The sequence below is a fragment of the Nelusetta ayraudi genome, unplaced genomic scaffold (assembly GCF_046127955.1).
Source record: "Nelusetta ayraudi isolate G7.1 ecotype Tasmania unplaced genomic scaffold, CSIRO-AGI_Nayr_v1 ptg000085l, whole genome shotgun sequence".
NCBI lineage: Eukaryota > Metazoa > Chordata > Actinopteri > Tetraodontiformes > Monacanthidae > Nelusetta > Nelusetta ayraudi.
The window spans coordinates 2127861-2150610 of NW_027466135.1; the positions used below are offsets into that span (position 1 = coordinate 2127861).

General features: G+C 42.6%; 1 protein-coding gene across 1 annotated transcript in view; it reads right to left on the reverse strand.

The window, feature by feature from the left end:
* Positions 1–22105, reverse strand: part of LOC142901280 (ribonuclease inhibitor-like) — a 128657-nt gene extending 106552 nt beyond the window's left edge. The window contains exon 1 of the mRNA XM_076045738.1: positions 22101–22105. Coding sequence (XP_075901853.1) covers positions 22101–22105 — 5 coding nt within the window. The remainder of the gene's footprint in view (positions 1–22100) is intronic.
* Between the last annotated feature and the right edge of the window lie 645 nt (positions 22106–22750).

Here is a 22750-nt window from a genome sequence, read left to right on the forward strand (position 1 = left end):
GCCCACTCACCACGACGAGGTGCAGGCCAAGAGTGGGAACACAAACACAGACCAGAAACGAACAGGACAAATCCAGACACGACTACAAAAAACACAAACACAAATAACACTAATATCACTTTGACCACTATCTTTTTTCACAAGAACTTTTATTTCTTTACAAATTGAACCTTAGATTGTGTCACAACAAACTAAATAAACCCTTGAAACAGCCAACAAAACATGAAATAACACTTCATCAATATTATAATGAGTATCCTCATAAATGATTTCAAGATAACTTTCAACACTTTGTTACAATTTTTTTTTTACGTCTGCCGTAATGATTTTCAAGTTTCTTTCATGTGAATATTTTAACATTGAACATGTTAACTGAACAGTCAATGTAAAATCCCTTCATTGTTGCTCTGACCTCTTCATCATTCGTGACCTCTTCATCATTGGTGATCTGTACATCATTTGTGACCTCTACATCTACATCAGACACAGTATGGCTGTCACATGGTTCCTGAATCACGAGAAAACTGTCTTCTTCCAAGATCTCTGACACCTCTTTACATTTTTTAGAATATGTGTGGTCAAAGATTTGATCAAAATCATGTGTGTGTGTGGGTGTGTGTGTGACTCACTTACCTTTTGTTTGGTAGACATGCTCTTACCTGATTTGAAGAAACTAAAAATGGTTGGGACAGCTGTTGAAGTTAGGCACTTTCTCTCACCACGCAAAATGAAAGATTTCTCCTCAAAGTGAAGAGCACACAGCCTGGAGTTGTCATTGGGTGTCCAGTTTTTTCTTCTCACATTTTCCACCCATTTGTGCAACCTTTTTCTGTCCCCAAAAGGAAAGCTGTAAAAAGCAAAACATTCCAAAAATAAATGTACAATATTTTTTTTTGTGTAATTTTACTTAAAATTGGGTATGCAAACATATTTAACTAATTTAAACTTAAACACAATGCAGACAGTTGTGCAGAAAGTTTAGTGTTAGCTAAAATATCGGACACACAGACGTACTTATTATGTATACATTTCTTTCCATTGTAACAGGTCACTACCAGATCTGCAATCCATTACCTAGAATTGGTTTTCCTTAAACTGATGTACAGGATTACTAATCTGACTTTGATGGGCAAATTTGACAACAGAATACAATTATGAAGCACTAAAACACAGGACCACAAAACAATTAAATGCATGATGAAATAATGATATGCTTTGTTAAATGAAATAAAAGCGCTGCCGCCTCACAGCAAGAAGGTCGTGGGTTCGATTCCGGGGCCCGGACCTGGGACCTTTCTGTGTGGAGTTTGCATGTTCTCCCTGTGTCTGCGTGGGTTCTCTCCGGGTTCTTCGGCTTCCTCCCACACTCCAAAAATATGCATGTGAGGTCAATTGAACGTTCTAAATTGTCCGTAGGTGTGCATGTGAGTGTGAATGGTTGTTTGTCTCTATGTGGCCCTGCGATGAACTGGTGGCTTGTCCAGGGTGTCACCCTGCCTTCGCCCTAAGACAGCTGGGATAAGCTCCAGCAGACCCCCGTGACCCTGAATAGGAATAAGCGGGTATAGAAGATGAATGAATGAATGAATGAAATCTTTATTGAATGAATGACACATTTTATTTCACTCGTCGTTTATGTAATTATTATTTTTTGCTCCATAGCTTTCATGATTCAGCATTACATGTTAAGAGTGATGAATTGCATGAAAAGAGAGAGCACTCACTGATAAATTAACATGGTGTGCTGTTTAATTCCATGAGGACGACAAAATATTTGCAAATTTGTGTTAGCTACACACATCGACAGGTGCAAGAGAAAGGGAGGAACTTTCAAGATCGTTGAGTTTTTATTTTTAATTTTTTTAGTTCTGATGAAATAAATAGACCAATCATTTTATTACTTTGTCTGCTTTCCAAAGAGGTTATTAATTAAAAAAATATGTGTGGCAGTGCTGTTATGGTCCATAGAGAGTTGCTTCAAAGAATTATAATTTATTATTCAGTGGCACATTGCTCACTTGTTTAATACACAAATAATCGTATATTATTATAATAATACTATTTTATTAATATAATAATAATAATAATAATAATAATAATAATGATGATAATAATAATAATAATAATCATTATTATTGATAAAATTTTGAAACAACAATCGTCAGTTGTTCCGTAAAAAATACATTGATTTCCATGTTGAATTTTGTACGGTTCATGAGCGCGCACGTCTGTCAGTGACGATCTCCACACTGACACAACTGCGCATGCTCTATTATCCCATCAATGCGGAAGTCAAAAGGTTTTTGGGAGCCATGCGCTGGGTGAGCAACTTCATAGAAAGGAATGGGATGCCATCTTGGACTCTGGGGGCTTGCCGCACTGTCACGCAGGTTGTGACGTAGCGGGCCGGCGACGCCGACAGGTATGATGTGAATGATTGATAGCTACCATTCGTTCCCGTTAGTGAGAGGATTAAAAACAGACACCATAATGGCATCAAAATGGACTTATCCCAGCGGTGCGGAAAAACGGAAGGAAAAGAAAACTGATCAAGAAAAACTTGCAAAGGGGAAAGGTAAGTTATTTGTTTGTGATGTGGGCTGGAGAGGTGGAGGTGAAACGCTGTTGTCCCCCCCCCAAGTTTGTTTATTTGTCCTGCTAGCCAGCTAGCTAGCGTCGGATAAATGTTAGCTGGCTGGCTAATATTTGTTCGTCATGAATCAGCGTTTTTGTTTGTTTTATGAAAGTTGACCATATCCTGCCATGTTGGCCTATCCTGCCATGGGACTGACTGATTGACTCCACACCCGTTTATTCACATTCTAACAGGGAGGGAGGGAGTGAGGGCATGTTGTAGTTGTTGTTGTAGTAGTCAGTCCCCTGTTATTGTTCAGTGGAAGTTGTCTCTCACATATTTGACTCTTAATGTTATTTTAGCCTTAACTTAGGATGAATTTACTAAGCTTAGTTTGTATTTTGTAGGCCCTTCATTAGAAATGTGCTACTGTTTTATAATTCAAAGAAATATTTTATGGAAATACTTTATTTGGCATGGTGTTGACTATTTTAGACTATTGTGGTAGTGGGTCATTTATCTTAGTTTTATTACTTTAACTAGTACAGTGTGTAAAGTAATGCCAAAAACTCTTAAAAGTGACAGTTTTGTAATTGGGTAAAAGCTTTAAAGGGACACTGCAATCATAATGTTTAATTTAAAAACTTTTTTTTTTTTTTCCCTATATTACTGCAACATCACTGTAATAATAAAATAGGAAAATGTGCTTCTGATCTGTTTTGCTTGATGATCGAGTGAGCTTTGTCTCTGCAGGAGCAATTCTAAAATATGTTGGCGCTGCAGACATTGAGCCCGAGGGATCTCCCGAACATCCTGACCAGGAAGCTCCAGGACCAACACGTTCCTCAGAACCTCCTTCTGTCCAGGTGAATAATGTGTGTTATTCTTAGTAGCTAAGCTGATAAGTGTGGGACGAAGCTAAGGCAATTAAGCATTATTTTAATTGTTGGTTTGCTTTTTAGTGTTGCAATTGTTGGTTTGTTGGATTTTCTTATTTAAAGTAAGCATTTTTTTTTTTTATGAATACTCAATCTGTTGTATTTATTGACATATAGACGATTCTTTTCCTAGTATTATAGTGTTTGTTTGTTTTTAAATCACTTTAAATTGCCTGAGTTGCTCAACTGAAGATGTTTAATTTTACCTGTAGCCTGTTTTGCTCACGAGGTGTAATAGATTGTGGAATCTTAGTAGACCTTAGTAGACGCACGCTGCTGAGAGTGGCAGCGATCAGCTCCGATGACCGTGGTGCTTGTAAATAAGGCAAATGCGCCATCTAGTGGGACGCAACATGTTTACTCGTGTTGGAGCAATGACAAGTCCTACTAACAAAAAAAAAGATGCACAGGGTAAAAAAAATAATCATAAACTCAAGCCCAACAAAGATAACAGATGGGCATAACTGTACTTAGTAATGATTACTAGTACTACCAACATTTGTATATTTTACTTTCAACTCGAATTTGAACTATTCATCCCCTTTTTTCAGCAGCCATTAACACTAATAAATTAAATTAAATCAAAACAATAAATTAAAGCTGCAAGCAGCGTTTGCGGGACTGAGCCTCCGTGGCCGACGCGATGCCCGATGACCCCCGATGACGCCTGACCCCTGTCGACGCCCGCAATTGACCCCCGTCCTCTGCCGACGCCCGGCGACATCTGCTGAAAGAAGTCTATGCAAATGATGCAGATTTCTCACCTCCATTTTTTTTTTTTGGAGGATGCTGTCAAATGTAAAATATTGGCCTTGATGAGACAAACACGTAGGTATTTGAATGACGTCTGTAGCACTTTTCTAAAGGAAACTGCAGGCATTTGTGTGTTGACAAAGAGGGAGAAGAGGTCTAATCATCATATGCCTGTGTATGCAAATGATGCATATTTTTGACCTGCATTTTTTTTAAGTGGCTGTCAAATGTAAAATATAGGTCTTGATGAGACAAACACATGGATGTTTGAATGACGTCTGTAGCACTTTTGTAAAGGAAACTGCAGCCATTTACAGTATAGTGTGTGTGTGTGTGTGTGGAAGTAGGGATGTGCGATACCACTATTTTTCCTTTCGATACAATACCAGGTGATACCAAGGCTAGTATCCCGATACCAATACAGATACCGATACTTTTAGATGTCCAACTTGTGAAAATGATGACTTTTACAACGAAAACTCGTGAATGTTATTATAAAAAATGTATTTTATACCTATGTATAAGAATTAAACAAGCTGCCAAATATCAGACTTTGTTTTAATTTTAATCAGAGAAATCAAATCAACTGGTCAACTGAAAATCTGAGCAAATCTCTCTCAAAAAAGAGAAAATAAGAACAGCTGCTCTCAATTCAATATAATTCTTTTTGGACCAGACAGAGTGGTCTTCAGGTTAGAACTTGACAGAATATGTCTGTCTCTTTGGGAGTCATCTATGAAAAATTTAAATATTCTTGATGTAAAAGGAAGTCTTTTTATGGGAAGTATAACTCACATACCACCACAAATAGACTAAATAGCAACTGTTTTACTTGAAATGTGCCATTTAAGTAATTTAATTATTATGCTTTTCCAACTTAAAAGTGACACTGAATTGTGTTAAGATGATGGCAGGAATGTGAGTTAAATTAACAAATACATATTGTGCTGGGAGGAAACATTTTTATCTAACTAAATAAATAAAATATGTTTTAATGAAAAATTGACAAACATTCTGGTATTTTATGTAAATTTATCTTATCTACGTCTATATGCCTGTGATGGTGGGCACTGGGATGTATTTTCACTCCACCTGGATATTGCCTTTCTCTCTGCAGTGCTGGTTGGAAATTGCGCTAACGTTGACGGGGGGGGGGGAAGCACGCTGTCGCTGTCGCGCTACGCTAACGTGTCGGCAAAGTTAACGTGCAAAGTTTCTTTGGCACGGGGGGGGGGGGACTGGACTCCAAGATGCTCCTGCTGATCACTGCTATGCTGGAGCTGGAGATGTGGCCTGTGATGTCTGCACTGGGAGGAAACTGAAGGCCCTCAAGTCCTGTCTGGTCTGTCGGGCCTCCTACTGTGACTCTCACCTCCAGCCTCATCGTGATGCTGCTCCCCTACAGAGACACAAGCTGGTGGAACCCAGCCAGCAGCTCCAGGAGAACATCTGCCCTCGTCATGATGAGGTGATGAAGATGTTCTGCCGCACTGATCAGAAGATCATCTGTGCTTTATGCTGTATGGATGAACATAAAGGTCATCAGACAGTGTCAGCAGCAGTACAGAGGCCTGGGAGGCAGAGAGAGTTGGAGGAGACCAGGCAGAAGATCCAGCAGAAGATCCAGCACACAGAGGAAGACCTGAAGGGGGTGGAGTCCATCAACGGCTCTGCTGATAAAGCAGTGAAGGACAGCGAGAAGATCCTCACCCAGATGATCCGTCTGCTGGAGAAAAGACGCTCTGAGGTGCAGCAGCAGGTCAGATCCACACAGGGGGCAGCAGTGAGTGGAGTCAAAGAGCTTGAGAAGAAGCTGGAGCAGGAGATGATGGAGCTGAAGAGGAGAGACGCTGAGCTGGAGAAGATCTCACACACACTGGACCACAGCCAGTTTCTCCACAGGTTCTCCTCACTGCCAGCACTCAGTCCGTCTCCAGACTCCTCCAGCCTGGAGATCCGTCCTCTGAGATACTTTGAGGACGTGGCAGCAGCTGGACCAAGCTGAGAGATGAAATACAGCAAGTTCTGCACAGTGCAACGTCTGTTATTATCTGAGGAGAACAGAAAAGTGACATTCATGGAGGAAGTTCAGTCTTATTGTGATCATCCAGACGGATTCACTGACAAGAAGCAGGTCCTGAGTAGAGAAGGTCTGACTGGACGATGTTACTGGGAGGTTGAGTGGAGAAGGGGGAGGGACTTCTGTGGTTTATTTTAGGGGGTTGGTGTAGCAGTGGCCTACAGGAACATTGGCAGAGCAGGAAGGTCAGAGGAAAGTAGATTTGGATTCAATTGCTGTGTCTCAATTCAGGTTCTGCATCCTTGAAGTGCGCATTTTGAAAGGAAGTTGCGTCATCGCACTGCGCGAAGGCTTGTCCCAATTCCCGAGGGTGTTTAGGACGCTCAAAATGCGCACTCGTAAATACGCACTCGTTTTAGCCAATTCCAAGGATACACCGCTACTATCCTTTGCGTACTTGGGTATCCCATGATGCTTTGCGTGCTGCTGCAAAGCATCGTGGGATCCTGGGAAGTCAGCTGAAATTAGCGGCATGTACTGGTTAAGACACGACATATAAATCTAAATATTGACGTTTCACATAAAGTATCCAGTTTTTAACGTAGGATTTTATTTATTTGAACATTCAACGGCATCGTTAGATGGCAAACCAATGGTTAACGTGATACTATAGAAACGTCACTTCCGGGGTTGGCCAGCCAGAGGGAACGGCGGTGACGAAACGAGGAAATACGCCGAAGGCTAGACCGTCCCGAGTGGTTACCGGGGAGGCGGGGTTTGGTCCGTCCTTCTAGGCTGGGAACTCTAAGAACGCTTCCTTCAGACGGAGGACACTCGGCCTCAAGGGTGCAGAACCTGAATTGAGACACAGCAAATGACAAATCCTGGAGTTTATATTGTTACCCAGGTGAATATTGGTTTCGTCACAACAACATGAGTACTCGTGTCTCAGGTCCTCGGTCCTCCAGAGTGGGAGTGTACCTGGACCACAGAGCAGGTCTTCTGTCCTTCTACAGCGTCTCTGGAACCATGGAGCTCCTCCACAGAGTCCAGACCTCCTTCACTCAGCCGCTACATGTTGGACTTTATGTTCCTTCAGGTTCTTCAGCTGAGTTGATGAAAGTGTGACTGAAGTCGTCAGAGAGACTCTGAGCTGAATTCTCACCTTTGATTCTTCTTCTGTCTTCACGTTTGTTACCCAGTGTCTCCGGCTGTCAATCACAGGGTGGGCGGGGCCTGGACGCCACTTCCTGTTGGTGCTCCTGGTGACTGTTGTCCACCTGCTGGATGTTTGTGCCACGTTCTTTCTCTTCCTCTGCAGCCCATTCATCCCGCAGATTAATAATGTGTCATGAGTCCACATGACAACTTTATTACTGTGGAAACACAGCTGAGGTCTGTTTCCACTCTGGACCTTTCCACCCTGACCTTTGACCTTTCAACAACTCATCCATCTGATCAACCTTCTGACTGTTGATCCGTTTGTCAACAATCAGATGAATGCATGTCAATATTGTGAGAGAATTTTGTCTTTTGATTCTGCTTGTTGGCTCAATGTGACAACAGTCAATCAATAAGTCATGAAATATACCATCAGTCTATACTGCATAACAATGTCAAGTCAATGATCAACTGTTGAATTGAAGCAATAAAGCAACAAGACAATCCAGATAAAGTCTCTGCTTGTTGGTAGATTTCTCTTCTGTCAAGATCTCCATGTATTCACCACAGACATTTAGAAAGTCAACACCATGAAGACAAGATCAAAGTTTCAAAAGCACATCAGTCAATGTGGGAAACAGCTGATATTTATCTGGCACACACACACACACACACACACACACACACACACACACACACACACACACACCACTATTTTACAGAACAAGTAGAGAACGGGTACTTTACTGACTCATAGTCTATTTACTTTATTGCATCATAACCAATGTTCCCTCTAAGCTGCTTGCTTGCGCAATCGAGCACTACTTGCACATTCTCAGCGCACAAGGAAATCTATGTAGCACATAAAATAAAATTCAACAGAAACGTATTAATTAATAATTTTAGAGCTTTTATTAGGCGGCGCACCGCTACGCCTTCAGAATGATGATTTTTTTTTTTTTTCTTCCAGCTGCACCGTATGAGTCCAAAAGGCAGAGAAAGTTTCCAGGCTTTAACAGCCAAGCGGTGAACGCACAACCATCACGCACACACAGCACCACCTGCCGATGAACGGGTACCCGCAACCAGGGTTCTTCCTCCGGCTGCGCTAATGTCCAAGCCCAGTGCACCCGCTTTAAACCCCACCACCACGCGCCAGAAGCTTTTTAAAACATTCAGCAATGAATGCCCATTGCCCACCTCTGGGAATGCGAGCCGAAATGCCAAGAACTGCGGAGGACAGAGTTCTCAGCGTGGACACTGGGGTTGCCGGAGCGGCGGAGTGGAGACAAAGTCAAGTGCGTCCCGTCTCAGTTCATTACGGGACAGCTTTTTTAGTTGCCAAATACGGGACAATCGCGTATTTGAGCACGGAAACGACGCAAAGTCACAAACACAAATACAAGTTTACAACGGTACAAAAAGAGGATTGTGGTGCAAACGCAAAAAAACAAAACAAAAAAAACAACACGCTGCAGGACATAAAAACATTCACTTCATCAGAGGAGCGATGCAAAGCAAGAAAACGCTGCATAACGCATTCCATACACCGGAAGTAGAGTTGCTCCACGAGGAGCGCACCCCTACAGCGAAGAACAGTCCCGACACTTCCAGTGAGAGTCGCCGCCTCCTACAGTTTCAACACCGGGAAATCTCGCGGGGGTGGAGGACCTCCACCTGAATGTGGGAGTGGGTGTGTTTCCACAAAATATGTGTCTTCATGGTATTTAGCTTTTTAATGAAAGGACTCTTAAAACACTGAAAAATAAATGCAATATAGCTATTTTATGACTTACTGTAAATGTACAGGTAGGAGACATTTCCTGCTTGGCACTGCTGCCTGTCGCACTTCTTTCGGTGCCCACGGGTCAGCTGCAGGGTCATCAACCATGAACTACCATTCATTGACGTTTCGCCCCTTGTGGCGGGACAGTGACAGGGACGTTTGCCTCGTTGATTCTGTGGTTGTTGATGGGGTGAGGTGTTCTTTCCCCAACTCCTGTCCTTGTTTCGTTCTTTCTTTTATACAGTCAGGCAATCTTTGTAGATACGCTACTTTTATTGTATGGCCGCAAGTTATAACAGTGCTCATCAGGTAAAACACCCGGAAGCCAACGTCATCAACTCGCACCAGATGTCTCTGCATATTGCATGGAACTTGGCTGCCATCTAGTGGTTAACTTTCGTAACATCTCCTTTAACATATGGAAAGAAAGCAGTTGAAAATGGACAATAGTGACCGGATGAGAGTTACGTGGCCAGCAACAACAATAGCTGGCTACAGGTTAAACAGAAATGACTAGTTCACTCTCCTAAACATTAGAAAAAAATGAACAGTCCACATGAACAAAGTGGCACAGAAATAAACAAGAGATGACATTCCTTCTTCAGAAAGTTTAAACAACAAAGTCTTTGCGGTACCTCTCAGGAGGTTTTATGTTGGATCTGGTTCTGGTCTGCTTGAGGCCTAAATGTCCAGATTGGGGGACACTTGGCACATCAGTCAACACTGGAGCCCGTTCTATTTCTGAAGCCCCTTCCCTCCTGTCACCAACTATGTGCTCGAGTCTGCTGTCTGTTTGACTGTTGTCCCAGTCATCTTCCACCAGGGAATATATATATATGTATATATATATATATATATATATATATATATATATATATATATATATATATATATATATATATATATATATATATATATATATATGTCCTCTGTGGTGGTTGTGAAATGCATATCTGTCCCTGTTGTGCTGCGTGAGACCGCTGTAGATGACATATCTGTGTGGTGTATGAAATAGCAAGTTGAGTCTTTTGCATGTTTTTGCAGAAAGCAGAGGCATTTGTGACGTGTGTATAACTTGAAACTTCAGGTCGTGTGTTTGTCCATCATGGTCAGCTTTGAGGTGACACAACCCAGCTAGTTTCACTTGTGACCCATCATACAGTTTAATGGTGGCTTTGCTGGCTGGTATGTCTGGATTACCATCTTGTGTGATGAGCTGTAGATCTCTGAAGCTTATGGCGTTGGTTGTGGCTCCTGTGTCCAATTGACATGTGATTGTATGGCTAGGGTCATATGATACTGGTTCAGTCATGTACGGTGTGACTTTGAGGTTGACAAGCCATTTCTCGTTTCCCTGTTCCATAGCGTTTATGTTTGATAGGAACCACACCTCTTCCATTTCTTCTTCCTCCTCTACTCTGTCTTCTCCAAGAAAGTTCACCCGTGTCTTGCGCTGGGCTTGTTTGCACACTCTTGCAGTGGCAAGTGTTTTTTCTTTCCACAGGCTTTGCAGATGACGCCAAATGCAGGGCATTTCATTCTGTCATGCACTGCTCCACAGTAACGACAGAGGTTATTATTTGGGCGTTTATCTTTGTTTGCATGTCCCATATGCTCTTTGTAATTATGCTGAGGTGCAAATGAGGGGTGCATCTCTGAGCGTTTGTCATGTGCAAAGTGTACATTCTTCTGTTCCACACCAGTTATTATCTTATTTTGAATTTGTGCTAGTTCGCTGACTCTAAACATGTCTATTGCTTTGGCAAGTGTGAGTTCTGATTCACGTAACATGAGTGCTTGTGTACTTGCATTTTTAGTCACAAGCACTAATCTGTCACGGATCAATTCATCTCGCAGTGGACCAAATTCACATTTGTCTGCTAGCTTTCTCAGGTTTGCAACATATTGCTCTGTTGACTCATGTTGACTCTGCTGTGCAGTGTTAAATACGTAGCACTCGTAGATTACATTTCTGGAAGGTTCAAAGTATTTTTGTAGTGCATCCAGATTCTTCTGTGGATTGTCTCTGTCCTCCGCTGACATGTGAAGATGTCTTTGTATTATGTGACATTCTTTGCCCATTACTGTAAGCAGGGTGGCTACTCTTACTTTTGCTTCTTTTTTGTCCAGTTCCGTTGTTATCTCATAGTTTTCCCATTGTGCTCTAAAGAATGTCCAGTTGTTATATACGTCGCCCTTCATGTCCATTGCGTCTGGTACAGGAATCGAAAAAGCCATGGTTCGTCAGGTATTAGCTTAGCAGTTTAGCTCCATTGCAAGTTTCCGCTTCTGACACCATGTTTCGTTCTTTCTTTTATACAGTCATGCAATCTTTGTAGATACGCTACTTTTATTGTATGGCCGCTAGTTATAACCATAGATATATACAGAAGGCTAGATGTCTCACGGCGCAGAATCCAACGTCCACACTGGCCGCCATCTTTCCACAGTCAGGCAGTCACGGTCTGATGTAGTGAATGTGAGGGAACGTGAGTGATCTGAACAAACATTAACACTCTGATCTCGCTGAAAACTTGACGGCTTTGCACACGGTTTGCTTTCTTACAAACGTTCATAACGTAGCAATAATTCTGGATGGTTGAACATGTTGAGAGTGCAGCTTTCTATTAGAAAAAACATGGTGCTATGGCAGCCTATCTGCACAAGTTTATACGACTGAGACCACTAAGATTTTCATTTCTTAAGTTAAGTTTAGCCAACAGCTATTTCAGGACAAACTAGTATTTTGTTCACATACAATATTTGTGGTGTCGGTTGTAGTTATTCGCTGAGGTGCGTTTCCTATAACGTTGCTGCTGCATGAACGCAGTCTCATCAGTTCATGCAGCAGAGACACGGTGATCAATGAACTAGAGCTGCTGATATCTCATCCCCCACCTGTTTGATTCAGAGTCGAACGGTGACAACCTGAGATTACAGGCCGTCTTTTTTCTTGTTGTGATAAAAGGGATTAGGATTGGTAGGTGTAAATAAAACAAGCAATTTGACATATGGAGAGACAGAATAGCTTTTTTTCTATATCATTTAACTTAATTCGCAAATGATTCACAATTGGATTGCTTTGCTACAGCATCATGCATTATGGTTTCTACAGGAAATCGGTGACTGAAAAAATGCCGAACTTCTGTGCCGCTTATGGATGCAGCAATCGTCGCTGTCCACAAACAAAAGCTTGTAGGATCACATTTCATCTGTAAGATATTGTTGGAGCTGTTTGATTAATGTTACGATTTAGTGCTTGTTTGTTTAGTTTAGCGTTTAGCATATATGTTTTTATTAAATATGGGTGTGTGCGTGTTTTTGCTATTTTCACATGAAAGCCGATGGTTATAAATCATTAATAAGTATGCAGTAACATAACTATGCTTATAACCTTTGTAACAAACCAAACCGCTTGAAATTCGGTTGAAAATAGAGCAATTTAGGGCTATTTAAAAGAACACGCACAATAAGAATACATAGTTATGAGTGAGAGGGGCGGAGCGAGGTGACTGTGGCAAGATGGCCGCCAGTGCGGACGTTCGATTCCATTGGCCAGCAGCGCGGATAAGACATCTCGCCTTCTGTATATATCTATGGTTAGAACAGTGCTCATCAGGTAAAACACCTGGAAGCCAACGTCATCAACTCGCACTAGATGTCTCTGCATATTGCATGGAACTTGGCTGCCATCTAGTGGTTAACTCTCGTAACACTGTCCATTATGAAACATTTCGTCATCTACTCAAATCTTACAATAAAACTGTCAAACAGGCAAGAATAACCCATTTCTCCAACCTCATCACAAAAAATAGCAAAAACCCTTGATTTCTTTTCTCTACCTTCAATCTTTTAACCAATACAAATTTTAATCAGGACGTACAGACACCAACAGATTTCTCATTATGATTATTCTCCCTTTTATACTTTTAGTGCCAGTGTTTCCTCATGGGGGGCCCTCCATGGTGGGAGCTACGCCTGGTCTGCCCATAGGGGCGCTGCAGGCCATGGTGCCCCCTTGTGTGGACGGCTCCCCATAGTGGCCTTTCCTCATCAGATTCTTCAGTGCCAAGCTGTTTTATCTAATGTCTGTGTGAATATGGGGGTGGGCGTTTGTCTGTGTGCGTTGGTGGGGAGGGGTGGGTCCGTATGGGGTGGGGGGAGGGGCAGTGGAGCTTTTTATTTTTTCTCATTGTTATTATTATGATTGTTGTTCTTCTTATTATTATTATTACCTTTCTTTGTTTTGTTTTGTTTTATTTTGTTAAGCACTGTGGGTTGCACATGTTGTGTATGAGCAGTGCTATATAAATAAAGTTTATTGTTATTATTGTTATTATTATTATTATAGAAACATAAAGACACATCAAAGAGTAACATGAGGTTGTTGTTGTGACAGTGGACGGTAGAGAGTCTGAATCCCCGTCCCAGGCGCAAATCCTCATGGAGGCTTCTGAGGAGGTCAAAGATGGCCAATCCGTCAATCCCAGCTCCATAACCGGGGTCTATGGAATGAAGCCGCGAGCATTGCGCACTGATCCAGGAGAGCTTTCACCTGGCTTGATGAATCCGTGTCTTCTCATCCTGGATGGCTTTTAGTGCGACCCATGAAGCCTGGACACACATGTTGTGGATTGGTTGAACGCTGAAGGCTTAGTGACTCATCTTGGATGACGCAATCCTACTTTGGTGCAAGGGGGCCCAGACAGCAACATCATCAAGAGCCAGTAATGGACTCCATAGTGTAGCACTCGTTTGCTCGCCCTCCCTCTCCCATTTTATTTTGCAAAGTCAGATTCTGAAGTCGATTTCACTTTGATTTTCAGAGTGATGACACCCTGGAAAAACTCTCCATCATTATAAACTCTCCATCATTTATTCTCTATTCAGGTTGGAGGGGTGCAGTTTGTCAGAGCTCAGCTGTGATTGGCTGCTCTCAGCTCTGAAGTCCAACCCCTCCCACCTCAGAGAGCTGCACCTGAGTTGGAACCAGCTGCAGGATTCATCAGTGAAGGAGCTGAGTGCTTTTCTGCAGAGTCCAGACTGTAAACTGTAAACTCTGAGGTCAGTACTGGTTTGGAACCAGTGGATGATGGTTTCAGCACCAAACACAGTTCATCACACATGTTGAATAAACATTGAACTGAAGGTTGATTCATCTCAAAATGACATCCAGAATATGAAAACTTCATTCTGTTCATCAGTGGTCATGTGACCAAACATCATTTCAACACACATTAGTTTTGGACAGAGGATTTAATTTCAAGGTGACATTTTCTGTAGTGTCAGATTCTGAAGTCAACATTTCACTTTGATTTTCAGAGTGATGACACCCTGGAAAAACTCTCCATCATTATAAACTCTCCATCATTTATTCTCTATTCAGGTTGATTGACTGCAGTTTGTCAGAGCTCAGCTGTGATTGGCTGCTCTCAGCTCTGAAGTCCAACCCCTCCCACCTCAGAGAGCTGGACCTGAGTAGGAACCAGCTGAAGGAATCATCAGTGAAGCCACTGATGGATCTTGTCTACAGCAGTGACCATCAACTGGAGAGTGTGAGGTTAGTACTGGTTTGGAACCAGTGGATGATGGTTTCAGCACCAAAGCCAGTTGATCCCACAGCAGAGGTCCAGTGTTCCCAGTCACAGTGTGAGAGGAGGATGGTGACGTCCAGCTGCTCCTCATTCATCCAACATCTGCTGCCAAACTGCTTCTTCTCTCAGTTCACCACCCAATTATTGATCAGTTCATCTTCATCAGGCCTCAGTATCAGTCCAACACTCCATGGTCACATGACCTTCACATGTTCCACACTAGACATGTGACTGAGAGTCTGCTTCTTCTCACCAGTCACTCCACCATCTCCATCAACAGTCAGCGTCTCTGTGATGATGCGTTCAAGGACCCTGAGTCCTGACTCCTGCTGTCTCTTCTTCTCTCTACAGGTGGAGGTGAGGGAGGATGAGGAGGAGACTGAAGAGGAGCGCTCCATCTAGTGGTGGCTGACAGAACTACAACAAGTGGAGCCAAACAGCAAGCTGTGTGTCACGACTAGTGATGGTGAGGTGAAGCCTCATGAGGCATTGAACCACTTGAGCCAACTGGTTCGAAGCTTCATGTGCACACGAAACCACCTACTGGCCAAATGTACAATCACAGGCAAGCTGTGTCTGAACCACGTGTGATGCATTGAATTTTTGTGTCTGTTATGTCTGTTGGGAATGACTATGAATTGCAAAAAATGAATGACCAAATAATTTCTGTACATAAATTATATATATATATTTTTTTGTTTTGTTTTTCTCGCTTATTTATGATTATTTTTATGGGTACTGATGCCAGTGGTTATGGGGATGCTCCAAACAAATGTTGTTGTTAACTTTGTTCAACAATGACAATAAATAAATAACTTGACTTGATAACTATGTGTATGATACATTTTTTGAATGTATTCTGTTTGTGCATTTTTTTTCTGAAAATGGCATGGGTGTAATCAGGCAGATGACAGTGAAAGTGATTGTGGGACTTGGAAAAGGGCATAGATCAGGGGTGCTCACACTTTTTCAACATGCAAGCTACTTTTAAAATGAGCAAGTCAAAAAGATCCACCTCCTATAAAACAGGAAAAGTCATTCAGAAATATATTTGTAGTCCAATGATAAAGAAAGAAAGGATTAAATGGGTCAACATGTTCCCATGTGCATTTATTTTATCAATAAAAGTGTGTTTAAGTTAAGATGTTTTGCTGTATATTTTTGTGTTTTCCAGCGCATAGGTTAGGGATAATTGGTGTGCGTGTGTGTGTGACGCAGACGTTTTGCCAGCAGCATCTCCCAGGATCTCCGGCGCGTCTGCAGTGCGTGCGCACTTTGAAGCGCATTTTCCGAGCGAGGCGTCTCCATCAGTTTACGCCAGGATTGCAAGCTCACGCGACAACCCCGGTAGTTTTGCGTGTAAAACAACAGCGAAACTCTTTTTCCTGTCCCTGTCTGGTCTTTATTTGATCTGAATGGTGCCGAAGCCGATACGTCACATTTACGTTTCACTGTAAAGCACAGCACATATCGGCCATATATATATATATATATATATATATATGGGTCCACTTTTCTGCTGCAGCTGGCCATTTTCCTTTTACTCCATCCGTCAAGAGAGCACTTCCATTAGGAAATAGTCAACATGAAATTTCGTCTTCTACTGACACCTGCTGGTCAAATTGAATATTTGCAAATATTGTGAAGTGTCATCTAATTCTAATCCTAAACAATATGGCCATTCGAAGTGAAGTATTAAGACAATTAATCAGGTTTGTACTGCTTGATTAAACACAGTCATCCCGTTCCAGTGCACTAAAACCCACTTCCCTCCAGGACCGTGTCAGCGAAGCCAAAACTTCCTTGAGTGACGCTGTTTCCCAGCATGCAATGCGAACTAGCGATTCACAGTACTATTTCATCACAAACATGGATGTAAAAAATAAAAAGGGACGAAAAATGAAACTTCAGGAACACCAACCAATACAATGCAATACAAGCAGAACTGGGCCAAAGTTTTATATTACGTACACCATAATACAGCCTTCTGGTGGACAAGCCATACTATTTAATCCGTGTCCTCCTATGGTACTTCCGTGGGAGGAAGCTCATCGTAGAGGTCACGTGCTGTGTGCTCGTCACTCCACCACACCAATCACGGTTGAGTGAGTTAGTCAACGGAGAATTCGTAACAGGAGAAGCTTCCTGGAAATAATGCGCTACAAGTGGATGTGACCCTCACTGAACCCAATTCAGACGACTCTCCCTCCACTTTTTTTTGTTTTGTATGAGCATTAAAAAAACAAAACAACAATAATAATATGGATTTTGACCATGTATGTTTTGGAGTTCATTGAAAAAGGTTAATAAAAAAAAGGGGGTGGGCTGCCATTTTCTTTGTCCCCTCTTTTCTCCTGTTTATTAAGTATGTAGGGAGGTTAGCCTTTCTGTATTTGGCTTCTCTTTCTTTCTTTAGTTAGTTCTTAAGGTGAGCAAGTTGGAGTTTGGTTTATTATTTTGGCCTGGGCCCACCCTGAAGCCTTTGCTGCCCACCGGTTAAGTTGTTTTGTTTATTTCATTTACTGATTCATAAATGTTTTTTGTTGAAACTGCCAACTGCTGTGAGAAATTAATGAGACTTGGGAGTGGGGGAAGGTGTCCCACACGTTGCGTCTCGGTCCCCCTAGACGGGACGTAACACAGAGTTTTCGCCGTGACAGCAGGTTGAGCTCCTACCGTGTTACAGGTGACGTCGTCACGTTAGCCTGTTCCATCCCTGCTAAATTCTTTAAAGAACTACCGTTAGTAAACTTTTAAATTATAATACACTCTACACTAATTGTAATTTCCTGCCCGTGGTTCTATATTGCAACAGTTGACGGCTCATATCAGCAGATAAGCAGCAACAATCTGGGCATTGCGGGTGATTCATAAATATGTCATTTCTTATTAATTAGCCCATAAGTGTTGTACAACAGTGTGACACCAAATGCTTGTTGCTGACAGCAGTGAAGAAATGAGACTCTAGTGGTTCTGCACATTAGTATAAATAGAGTGATTCTCTATCATTACATCACAGGACGGCGGCACTCTGACAGATTCCATGAACCTGGACACTGATGATCCAGACTCCGGTCCAGATGACACAACAGGCCACAGTGGAAACGGATCAGAGCATGGACTGGCTGCTGAAAGGATCCAGGTAGGTGGCGCTGTCATCCCAAGGTGTGTGGTGTGGAGGATCAGGGCCAAAGTTCCAGATGCTCACAGATGTGACTGTGGATTCAGGAGGAGTGTTTGAAGGCTGGACTCCCAACAGTGATTGGCTGCTGAGGACCTCTCAATCACAATCAGGTTTTTTAGTGGCTGTGAGATTGAAAGTGAGATTGCATTGTCCAGGTAGGAGGACAGCAGTCAGTCATGTTTCACCTCCAGTCAACACGCAGTGGTTCACATGAAGGTCCAAGAGGCCTACAGACCTACACTGAGTCTGGACGTGGCAGTACAGTTGGATCATTGTCTTTGTTGTGTTGTTTGGTCATTGTGATCCAATGTAATGTGAGAGAAGGACGAGTGCAGTTATATTGGAGTTAGTTATTTAGAGTGGAATAGAAGTTATAATGCAGAGTCTGTTTTTATGAAATGTTCTATCACCTGGCATCCATCCATCCATCCATCTTCTACTGCTGTATCTGGAGTCAGGTCTCGGGGGCAGCAGCCTCAGCAGAGACCCCCAGACTTCCCTGGACCCAGTCACCTCCTCCAGCTCCTCCAGTGGGACCCCAAGGCTTCCCAGTCCAGCCCAGAGACCTGGTCCCTCCAGCAGGGTCTCCTCCTGGTGGGACATGCCTGGAACACCTCCCCAGGGAGGCGTCCCAAACAAGACCCCGAGATGCTGGAACTCCTCCCCCTGAGGCAGGGCCTCCCCACCGACCCAGAGAGGGCAAACCACCTCATATCTTTCATTGATTTATCTGTTGGTGAATAATTATAATGTATCATTTATTTTATTTAAATTATATTTGAACTGAATTGGATTTGTTTGTAAAAGTGAGATTTATTTTCATTGATTCATGTGGTTTATGTTGAGACCGAGTGGAGAAGTGGGTATGGCCTACAGAAGGTTTGAGTACACAAGTTATTCAGATATGGAGAATCCCCATGGCAGGACTTCAGGGGATATATAATCAAAGTGTTAAAGCAGCAGAAATGAAACGTCAGTTGAGGTCAAGGTCACACAGGTCAGAGGTTGTGATGGCTTTTATTGTCAGAATATTGAATCATTGAAATATAATGTTTGAGCTCGTAACAAAGTTAGGATGATATAACATAATCACATAAAATAAATGATCTGGTTTCCTTCTGATTCATTGACGTCCTTCTGAAATCTCCACACAAACATCTGGCAAGCATCAAAACCATGAATTATTTTGAGGGAAACTTCTTTTGTCTTACTTATGATTCAATAATGACTTGAGTTCCCATCACAGGTGTTGTGAATCACTTTATCTTTTCCACATGATTTCCTTATTTAAGATCATGAAGCAGAAATAAAGTCTCTTGAAAAGTATTTTTCACCTCCAAAATGAAGATGTTATAGAAGTCTGAAGTGAGAGCAGAGCAGTGTGTTGTTGATGTGTGGAACCTTCATGCTGAGATGTTCCAGCCGTGGATGATGAGAGCAGAAGCAGTGGTTGTGTTGCTGCTGCCTTCACTGAGCAGCTGCTCCAAGTCCTGCTTCTTCCACTGAGGATTCAGCTCCACCAGTGGCTTCTGGGACGTCTCTCCCCGTAACCACAGCAGCTTGTAGGGAGAAGCAGTCCGCCAGCCACCAGGCTGCACTGGGGTCAAAGGTCGTGACACGCCCACACAGTGTTGGTGCGTGCAGCTTGCTGTTTGGCTCCATTGGTTGTAGTTCTGTCAGCCACCAGTAGATGGAGCTCTCCTCTTCACTCTCCTCATCCTCACCACCACCTGCAAAGATAAGAAGAGACAGCAGGAGTCAGGACTCACGGTCCTTGAACGCATCATCACAGAGTTGATGGAGATGATGGAGTGACTGGTGAGAAGAAGCAGACTCTCAGTCACATGTCAAGTGTGGAACATCAGAAGGTCATGTGACCATGGAGTGTTGGACTGATACTGAGGCCTGATGAAGATGAACTGATCAATAATTGAGTGGTGAACTGAGAGAAGAAGCAGTTTGGCAGCAGATGTTGGATGAATGAGGAGCAGCTGGACGTCACCATCCTCCTCTCACACTGTGACTGGGAACACTGGACCTCTGCTGTGGGATCAACTGGCTTTGGTGCTGAAACCATCATCCACTGGTTCCAAACCAGTACTAACCTCACACTCTCCAGTTGATGGCCACTGCTGTAGACAAGATCCATCAGTGGCTTCACTGATGATTCCTTCAGCTGGTTCCTACTCAGGTCCAGCTCTCTGAGGTGGGAGGGGTTGGACTTCAGAGCTGAGAGCAGCCAATCACAGCTGAGCTCTGACAAACTGCAGTCAATCAACCTGAATAGAGAATAAATGATGGAGAGTTTATAATGATGGAGAGTTTTTCCAGGGTGTCATCACTCTGAAAATCAAAGTGAAATCGACTTCAGAATCTGACACTACAGAAAATGTCACCTTGAAATTAAATCCTCAGTCCAAAACTAATGTGTGTTGAAATGATGTTTGGTTACATGACCACTGATGACCTGTTTTTCCTTTTCCTTTTCCTTTTTTTTTTTTTTTTTTACTTCAAACATGAACAGAATGAAGTTTTCATATTCTGGATGTCATTTTGAGATGAATCAACCTTCAGTTCAATGTTTATTCAACATGTGTGATGAACTGTGTTTGGTGCTGAAACCATCATCCACTGGTTCCAAACCAGTACTGACCTCAGAGTTTACAGTTTACAGTCTGGACTCTGCAGAAAACCACTCAGTTCCTTCACTGATTAATCCTGCAGCTGGTTCCAACTCAGGTGCAGCTCTCTGAGGTGGGAGGGGTTGGACTTCAGAGCTGAGAGCAGCCAATCACAGCTGAGCTCTGACAAACTGCACCCCTCCAACCTGAATAGAGAATAAATGATGGAGAGTTTATAATGATGGAGAGTTTTTCCAGGGTGTCATCACTCTGAAAATCAAAGTGAAATCGACTTCAGAATCTGACTCTACAAAATAAAATGGGAGAGGGAGGGCGAGCGAACGAGTGCTACACTGTGGAGTCCATTACTGGCTCTTGATGATGTTGCTGTCTGGGCCCCCTTGCACCAAAGTAGGATTGCGTCATCCAAGATGAGTCACTAAGCCTTCAGCGTTCAACCAATCCACAACACGTGTGTCCAGGCTTCATGGGTCGCACTAAAAGCCATCCAGGATGAGAAGACACGGATTCATCAAGCCAGGTGAAAGCTCTCCTGGATCAGTGCGCAATGCTCGCGGCTTCATTCCATAGACCCCGGTTATGGAGCTGGGATTGACGGATTGGCCATCTTTGACCTCCTCAGAAGCCTCCATGAGGATTTGCGCCTGGGACGGGGATTCAGACTCTCTACCGTCCAGTGTCACAACAACAACCTCATGTTACTCTTTGATGTGTCTTCATGTTTCTATAATAATAATAATAACAATAAACTTTATTTATATAGCACTGCTCATACACAACATGTGCAACCCACAGTGCTTAACAAAATAAAACAAAACAAAACAAAGAAAGGTAATAATAATAATAAGAAGAACAACAATCATAATAATAACAATGAGAAAAAATAAAAAGCTCCACTGCCCCTCCCCCCACCCCATACGGACCCACCCCTCCCCACCAACGCACACAGACAAACGCACACCCCCATATTCACACAGACATTAGATAAAACGGCTTGGCACTGAAGAATCTGATGAGGAAAGGCCACTATGGGGAGCCGTCCACACAAGGGGGCATCATGGCCTGCAGCGCCCCTATGGGCAGACCAGGCGTAGCTCCCACCATGGAGGGCCCCCCATGAGGAAACACTGGCACTAAAAGTATAAAAGGGAGAATAATCATAATGAGAAATCTGTTGGTGTCTGTACGTCCTGATTAAAATTTGTATTGGTTAAAAGATTGAAGGTAGAGAAAAGAAATCAAGGGTTTTTGCTATTGTTTGTGATGAGGTTGGAGAAATGGGTTATTCTTGCCTGTTTGACAGTTTTATTGTAAGATTTGAGTAGATGACGAAATGTCTCATAATGGACAGTGTTACGAGAGTTAACCACTAGATGGCAGCCAAGTTCCATGCAATATGCAGAGACATCGAGTGCGAGTTGATGACGTTGGCTTCCGGTTGTTTTACCTCATGAGCACTGCTATAACCATAGATATATAACAGAAGGCGAGATGTCTTATCCGCACTGCTGGCCAATGGAATCGAACGTCCGCACTGGCGGCCATCTTGCCACAGTCACCTCGCTCCGCCCCTCTCACTCATAACTATGTATTCTTATTGTGCATGTTCTTTTAAATAGCCCTAAATTGCTCTATTTTCAACCGAATTTCGAGCGGTTTGGTTTGTTATAAAGGTTATAAGCATAGTTATGATACTGCATACTTATTAATGATTTATAACCATAGGCTTTCATGTGAAAATAGCAAACACACGCACACACCCGTATTTAATAAAAACATATATGCTAAACGCTAAACTAAACAAACCAGCACTAAATCGTAACATTAATCAAACAGTTCCAACAATATCTTACAGATGAAATGTGATCCTACAAGCTTTTGTTTGTGGACAGCGACGATTGCTGCATCCATAAGCGGCACAGAAGTTCGGCATTTTTTCAGTCACCGATTTCCTGTAGAAACCATAATGCATGATGCTGTAGCAAAGCAATCCAATTGTAAATCATTTGCGAATTAAGTTAAATGATATAGAAAAAAAGCTATTCTGTCTCTCCATATGTCAAATTGCTTGTTTTATTTACACCTACCAATCCTAAT